At 50.6% G+C, this 7,563-nt stretch overlaps 3 protein-coding genes across 3 annotated transcripts; 1 reads left to right on the top strand and 2 right to left on the bottom strand.

Annotated features, from left to right (window-relative positions):
- Positions 1–480: 480 nt before the first annotated feature.
- BDV14DRAFT_207333 (YdiU domain protein) lies at positions 481–3,096 on the top strand (the record flags this gene model as incomplete). The annotated part of the gene is made up of 5 exons (XM_073775116.1): positions 481–854; positions 971–1,001; positions 1,056–1,206; positions 1,258–2,369; positions 2,437–3,096. 5 exons carry the CDS (start codon positions 481–483, stop codon positions 2,635–2,637), a joined length of 1,869 nt encoding a protein of 622 aa, XP_073621776.1. The 3' UTR covers positions 2,638–3,096.
- Positions 3,090–4,587, bottom strand: BDV14DRAFT_25087 (uncharacterized protein). The gene is made up of 6 exons (XM_073776371.1): positions 4,392–4,587; positions 3,992–4,115; positions 3,920–3,933; positions 3,824–3,838; positions 3,473–3,766; positions 3,090–3,413 (listed from the first exon to the last, which is right to left on the bottom strand). Exons 2-6 carry the CDS (start codon positions 4,053–4,055, stop codon positions 3,297–3,299), a joined length of 504 nt encoding a protein of 167 aa, XP_073621777.1. The 5' UTR covers positions 4,056–4,115; positions 4,392–4,587; the 3' UTR covers positions 3,090–3,296.
- Positions 4,588–5,293: 706 nt separating this feature from the next.
- On the bottom strand, positions 5,294–7,042 carry BDV14DRAFT_194281 (WD domain protein; the record flags this gene model as incomplete). The annotated part of the gene is made up of 2 exons (XM_073771905.1): positions 5,294–6,818; positions 6,876–7,042. 2 exons carry the CDS (start codon positions 7,040–7,042, stop codon positions 5,294–5,296), a joined length of 1,692 nt encoding a protein of 563 aa, XP_073621778.1.
- Between the last annotated feature and the right edge of the window lie 521 nt (positions 7,043–7,563).

Below are 7,563 nucleotides of genomic sequence, written 5' to 3' on the forward strand. Positions count from 1 at the left end.
GACTGCGGCATCGATTGCGCCTTTAATATTACTAATGAGTCATGGTGGCCTGGTAGTTAGCACATGCTAGACCCGTAGTCGAGAGCTACTTGACAACGGCAGTTCAGAAGAGTGCGGGGCATCTTCGTAGTACCTATTTCCTCTGCCTTTAATATCCGAGTTACCTAAGGTAGTTACTGCCGCATGACCGACTTGGCGACTGAACTATTGGAAGCGAAGTGTCTAGGTGTAAGTAGGCAGGTATGTATATCTGATGGCCGATGATGTCACGCTTGTGGTGTGCCCCGAGCGGCGACGGCATCTCGACTCAACGCCTGACTAACATTTCTACGGCGGCGACCCATTGCATTGTAATCTCTAGCGGGGAAATATTACAGCTTTGCACTATCCCGGCTGAATCTCCAAGATATATAGAAGTGCGAGTTTATGTCTTTTCGCGCCGCATTGTCGCACACCCAAGCTCGGAGCCGTCTAAGCAGAATGGCTTCGCAACTTTCCAGCACATATACAGGCGCCAGCCTCTCACTGATGGACCTGCCCAAGTCGAATGTCTTCACAACCAAGCTTTCTCCAGACCCAGGGTTCCCTACTCCCGAAGCATCCCACCAGGCGCAAAGGGAGCGCCTCTATCCGCGCTTGGTAAAGGGCGCATTCTACACTTTTGTCCGTCCCGAAACTACTGGTACAGAGGACTATGAGCTGCTTGGAGTTAGTCCCAGAGCGATGCAAGATATCGGGCTGAAGCCTGGCGAGGAGAACACGAATGAATTCAAGGACATGGTCACGGGAAACAAGTTCTTCTGGGACGAGCAGAAGGGAGGCGTATATCCTTGGGCTCAATGTTATGGAGGTATGTTACGTGCCAGGCTTGATGTTCATGAAGGAAGAATGTTTTCTCACCACATTTAGGATGGCAATTGTACGTCGCTCAAAAGTATTCTTACATATGCGGATTATTGACAAGGTACAGCGGTGCGTGGGCTGGTCAGCTTGGAGACGGTGTAAGTTTTGGCATACCATTGGAGCGCGGCACAGCAAGGGCTAAACCAAAAAAGCGTGCAATCAGTCTTTTCGAAAGCACCAATCCGAAGACGAACGTCCGATACGAAGTCCAGCTCAAGGGAGCTGGAAGGACGCCGTATTCGCGGTTCGCAGACGGAAAGGCTGTTCTACGATCTAGTATTCGCGAATACGTTGTGTCAGAAGGTACGTCCATAACCAACTTTTAAAAAATGCGCTCACAGTAACAACTGTCAGCGCTCAATGCACTGGGCATTCCGACCACACGAGCTTTGTCGCTTTCTCTCCTGCCCAAGGCAAGAGTTCTGCGGGAACGCATTGAGCCAGGTGCTATAGTCTGCCGCTTCGCCGAATCGTGGATCAGACTAGGGACATTCGACCTTCCACACTCACGCGGCGACCGAGACTTAATCCGAAAACTGGCAACCTACGCAGCAGAGGATGTTTTTCAAGGCTGGGAGAATTTACCAGGTGCAGTATCAATAGGCAAGGATCAACCCTCAGGCACCGCTGAGAATCCACCCCGCGGTCTGCCAGGGGATACGATCGAAGAACACCAGGGAGTAGGGGAAAACCGGTTCGCAAGGCTCTACCGCGAAATTGCGCGGCGCAATGCGAAGACCGTAGCCGCGTGGCAAGCATACGGCTTCATGAACGGCGTTCTTAATACAGACAATACATCCATATACGGCCTCTCCCTCGACTACGGCCCCTTCGCATTCATGGACAACTTCGACCCCCAGTATACCCCCAACCATGACGACCACATGCTGCGGTACTCCTACAAGAACCAGCCCTCCGTCATCTGGTGGAACCTTGTGCGTCTAGGCGAATGCCTCGGTGAACTCATCGGCGCAGGCCCGCAAGTTGACGACGAGACCTTTATCACAAAGGGTGTCACGGAAGATTCCGCACCAGCACTCATCAAGCGCGCGGAAACAATTATCGAGCGCACGGGCGACGAGTACAGAGCCGTCTTCCTTAATCAGTACAAGCATCTAATGACGAAGCGGCTTGGCCTCAAGACCCAGAAGGAGTCCGATTTCCAAGAGCTATACTCTGAGCTTCTTGATACCCTCGAAGCTTTCGAGCTAGACTTCAACCACTTTTTCCGACGCCTGTCGGGCGTAAAACTCGCTGACCTCGAAACAGTACAAGGCAGGAAGGAAGTTGCGCCTCGGTTCTTCCACGTCGAGGGATTCGGCGGCACCGGATACACAGAGGACTCGGCGAGGGAGCGTATCGCCAATTGGCTCGATACATGGCGCCAGCGTGTGCTTGAAGACTGGGACTCTGAGTCTAATCCTGACACCGAGAGGCAAGAGGCTATGAGGGCCGTCAACCCTAATGTACGTTTCCAATTCCCTCTTCCTATCATCAATCACTTGAACAGTACAACTGACACTGCCTTTTTAGTTCATCCCCCGCGGCTGGATTCTCGACGAAGTAATCGAGCGCGTTGAGCGTCAAGGGGACCGGGAAGTCCTGGGTCGGGTCGTGAACATGGCGCTCAACCCGTTCAACGATGGATGGGGCGTGAACAAGGAAGAGGAGGAGCGGTTCTGTGGTGATGTGCCGAAGTTCAAGCGGGCTATGATGTGTAGTTGTAGCTCGTGATATATGTATTTTGAAGATTCAGGAAGTGTATATATCGACAACCGAGTCATTTCGCGTAAGTATCGCAATTGGACAGGATAGTTAACTTTGTGCTATTTGCTTTCACTGGTATCTGTCGACGAGATTTGGCCGATTAAATAGAGGCCGAAGCCAGAGGCTAAGCGGTTTAGAGAAGTATGGTAAGTATTATTTTTTTTCTTCTCCTTCAACGAGCTAAACATCGAGCACAAATCCACCCTGCTTTTCTTTTTTTCCCCCATCTCTTTTCCTTGCAATATTTTTGTTCCCTAAGTCTTCCGTAATACACAAGAGCATCCAACCCATTGATCCATCATCCACAACCGAGAGACCATCTCCACAGTCTTGAATATCAATCGCCCTGCCTTTAGTGGCTTGAGAATCTCAGCCAGGCAAGAAAGTCGTAAAGGTATGACTCAATAGTACAGGGATATCTTTTGATTAGATACCTTGGTAAACCGAGGGGTTTAAGTCATTTCTGAACCAGGTCCATGAAGCCAAGGGACATATGACTTGGCCAACAGGGTTCGAGCAAACGGAAAGCAAATCGTCACGAAGAGGACGGGCCGGATAAATATCCCTGTACCCTGGTTCAATGCACAACATGGAGGCGTAAACAAGATAGATATGTCGACTGTATGTCAACTAGTTGTTGGGGCAAGCGCTCTGGATGTGGCCGGGCTGCTTGCAGTTGTAGCAAACCCGCTCACCCTTGGCCTCAGTAGGGCAGTCGCGAGAAACGTGGCCAACCTCTCCGCCTGGATCACCGGTGTAAGCACAGGAAGCAGATAGAAGAAATATGCGAATAGCAACTCACAGTTGTAGCACTTCTGACCGTGGGTGCAGTCCCGGGCCATGTGGCCGAAGCCACCGCAAGAGTAGCAGGTCTGCTGACGACCGCCGTAGCCGCCGCCGCCGCCGAAGCCACCGCCGTAGCTACCACCCTGGGGGCAGTTGCGGGCGATGTGACCAACACGACCGCACTTGTAGCACTCCTGGCCGCCAACGGGGCGCTCGTTCTCACCAGCTTGGGGGCATTCGCGGGAGATGTGGCCGACACCACCGCAGCGGTAGCAGGACTTCTCCTTGGGGGCAACGGTGCATTCACGGCCTAAAGCGAGCAGTTGATCAGTTTCATGGCAAGACTATTGACAGAGGGTCTACTTACTGACGTGACCTTGGCCTATGAGAGGGAAGGTGCAGGGTTAGTTCAGTGGCTCAGAAAGATGACAATTGATGTCGTAAATGAGTAGACGATGCGTACCACCGCAGTTGTAGCTATAGGCCGAATGTTAGTAGGTGGTCTTTGCAGCTGATAGGTGGAGAGCGTAGGTACCAGGTAGGAGTTCCCTTCTTGGGGCAGTCGCGGGCCTAAGTGGGGAGACATTGTAAGAATTCATGAAGCGATAAATTTCGAAGATCGCGAAAGTCGCAATTTACCTGGTGAGTGCCCTCGCCGCCTGTTGTTCGAAGAAAAATGTTAGCTGGGGTATTTTTTATCAAGGGTTCCGAAGCATGACAAGACACCAGTCCCTAGTCTGCAAAACGCAAGGACAAATGGTCATCAAAGTCTGTTCAATTGGAAGGTAAAAAGTAGACCAAAAGATAAATATCTATTGAATTGTTCTTTCATCCTCTTGATAGCTCGAGTTCCATTGCCGAGTGTGGAAAAATTGCATCGGAACAGATTGAGGGCCAATGGCATGCCGCCCTTCAGAAAATTCTCATTGACTTACAGTTGAAACATCCACGACCTCCGAAGCTCATTTTGACGATTGAGAGAGTAGAGTGAGGATTGAAGAGAGAGAGTTGAATTGGAGGGGAGGAGTGAGTTTTTTTTTTTTGGAGGGGCAGAAAAAGCAGCAAAGGAAAATCTCGAATTGCAGGGGCGGAACGAGCAAGGAATCTCGGGTCTTGCAGATAAAAAACGGGGGGAGGCCGCTGTTCGGTGCGGGGACGCTCTAGCCCTCGTCTCGTCTTGCCTCTGAATAAATTGCTTTTCAATCGCAGCTCTTCAGATCTGAGTTGGATGATACTTCCAGCTTTGGCTCATTCGGAAGCTTTGTGGTTTCTTTGTGTCTCTGTTCTTTCCATTCCAATCCGGAAAAATGTCCCTAGAAAGCGTCGCTCCCGTCGAGGAAACATTGGACGCTCAACGCCGCGACATTGTTTGTCGAGCCAACAGTGAACATCAACATGCCATGCTTCGACCTGTCCAGACAAACAACTTGTGCCTATTTTGGCCTCGCTGCAGAACATGCCTGGTTGAGTGTGGCTGATAGACTGCGACCAGCAATAGTGCCTCCACAGGATGAGCAAACACCATCATCACGCAGGCATCCCCAACGCTGTCACCTCGGGAGACTGTCTTCTAAAGGGTTAAGAATGATATTGATAAAGAAAAAAGTACTCACACCATGCGGGGCGGCATGGTATTCATAATATTAGCCTTCCAAGGTCCCCAGATCGGCCAATCTGACACCTTGGTGATCACGCTTACACAGTCCAGGCACCCCGCGTAACTATATGTTAGGTTGTTCATGTCATCTTTCGCAGTTGGGGTATCTAAAAGTTCTATACGCATGAAATATCGCTCGCAAATATCCAATCACCTTCATCCGCGATGAAACCAGTCGCTTTACCTGAAGTCGTAAAACTCGAGTAGCTGAGAGCCGTGCTCCTTTTCTCGAAACAGAAGCAACCGCTCATCATCAAAACCAATACATCCTCTAGCTGCCACCAGCTTGTGCGATGCATTCGCAGGGTATGGCAGGACCCGTTTGGTACCTTGACGTGGCACGCCCGAAAGTAGTCCTGGTCCTTCATGATCGTGCGGGCCCCGTTGGTTCTCGGGCTGGATTTTGATGCTATTGTCGCCTTGAAGCATTTTCTGGCTACCGAAGGACGAAACCAAGGATTCCAGCTCCCATACCCTGATCTCATCTCCATTCAAGCTGACGGAAACTGCTTTTCCTCGATCACTGACTTGGACTGCCGATACCGACGATGTATGGCCGAACAGTCTCTGTCCGCCTTTTACGAACAAAGCGGTCGGTGTCGAAACGACAAGGTATACTGTCAAAGTATTGTCCGCATGCGATGTAAGGAGATATGGATGCGAATATGATACAGACGTTGGCGGATCTTGATGCAGAATAGCAGGCAGCGTCGGAGTCAAACTGGTTGGTACCGGTGACTCGTTCTCGGGTGTTGAATCCTGCCCGGTGCCCGATCCAGGTAATTGATGTAGATGTACACCATACTGTGTATCAACGGTTGTTGTGAGTCGTGATCTTGTCTGCTGGCCAGTGCTATCAAAGTGCAATTCTTGTATCCCAAGCGACCAGCCGCAGCCGAGATGAAGGAAGCTATAAACTATAGAGGCGATGATCTCCGTCCCTGCCATACGGACTGAAAGCGACATCGGTGATAGGATACTATCCGCCTTCAGAGATGCAAGAATATGTGCCTCGTCACCCCAGCTATGGTCGTCAGCTTTAACTGGCAGCTTGTATAGTGATAGTATCTTGTGCTTTGAGACGGCCATCAGGTAGGGATACGAGGCGGCCATAGCCGTTATCGCACCGTGGGCAGATCGAGTGCGAGTGAAGTGTATATTCAATCGCAGGGCCTTCGTATCAAACTTGTACACGCTAAATACGCCACCATCAAACCCTACCGCAAGCTCAATACTGCTCTCCTCCGAGCCACAAGTTGCGGTTAGTGCGGTTGGAGCGCTCGAGGTGGATGACTTAGGGTCTGTAAAAGGAAGAGACGCTTTGCATGTTTCCGGGCTTTCCACTGACCAAGCCCTGAGCCCTCCGTGCGCGTCCGCCGTGAATACATAGCCCGCACAGAGTGTTACTAGCATCGGTGGCCTGGGTGGCTGGGGCAGCTCAACTTGGGTCACTCGGCAAGTACCTTTCGACCAGTTATGACGGAGCTGGTATTGTTGCTTCCAGTGTGTAATTCGATGATTCCGGTCCAAATTACCGTGGTCTAGCCAAGTCGATACCCTCGGGGAATACTCAATCTTCGCTTGAGGGAGGAAAAAGCGTCGAGTACTCGCTAACCGTCGTGCGCGGGGCCGTACCCATTTCGAATAGTACTGTCTCTTCCAGAGCTCGGAATCTCCGGCAAGGGCATTAAATCGATGGGAAAGTCTAGAATTGAATGTAAGTCTAAAGAATAAGGCAGTGGTTGATGGGGGGTTATAAGACCTCTGGCAAGTTAGGAGTGCCGGTATTGGGAGGAAAGAGAGGATATGGAGCAAGATCTCGTTGCTCAGAGAGGACAAACGATCAGATTTATGCACAGATTCTGTTGTGCGTGATCTCTTTGAAAGAGATATCTTTGAGAAGTCATCGTCGACACGCCTTTTCGACATCTTGGAGTGTCTATCGCAGTGCAGCGAAATAGAGAGGCCGCCATATTGCCATCGGTGGGGACGGGCGCAGGTGCTTATCGATAAGCCGAAAGCCGAGATTCGCTCGTAATTTTGGTATGCGCGATACGTCATCCACACTTTCACGCGTCCTTCAATAAAGTACTGTCGAACTTCGCCACGTACGTAATATTTGGTACACCACCCGAAGAATATGAAGGTCTGATTCATTCAATCTAGCTACGATACTGCACTAAATACAGTCAAAATAGGGGTAAGCTGACTAAAAGACTGAGCAAGCGCTGACTAATATCCAACCAGCGTTCCTAGCGGTATCCTAAGTTCGACACACCCCCCCAGCGTTTGCGAGGTCATGTATTACCTTTCTAGGCAATAATAAAGCTTGAAAGTGCCATCTCCGGCTCTTCATTAGTTCTAGTGGCCAGGTCTTCCTGTATCACCTTCTGTAGAACCCGTTGCATCGGACTAGGCGGTCCTTCAAGAATCCTTTGAAACTTCGCTTG

Source organism: Aspergillus stella-maris, assembly GCF_047715825.1.
Source record: "Aspergillus stella-maris strain CBS 113639 unplaced genomic scaffold BDV14scaffold_129, whole genome shotgun sequence".
Lineage (NCBI taxonomy): Eukaryota > Fungi > Ascomycota > Eurotiomycetes > Eurotiales > Aspergillaceae > Aspergillus > Aspergillus stella-maris.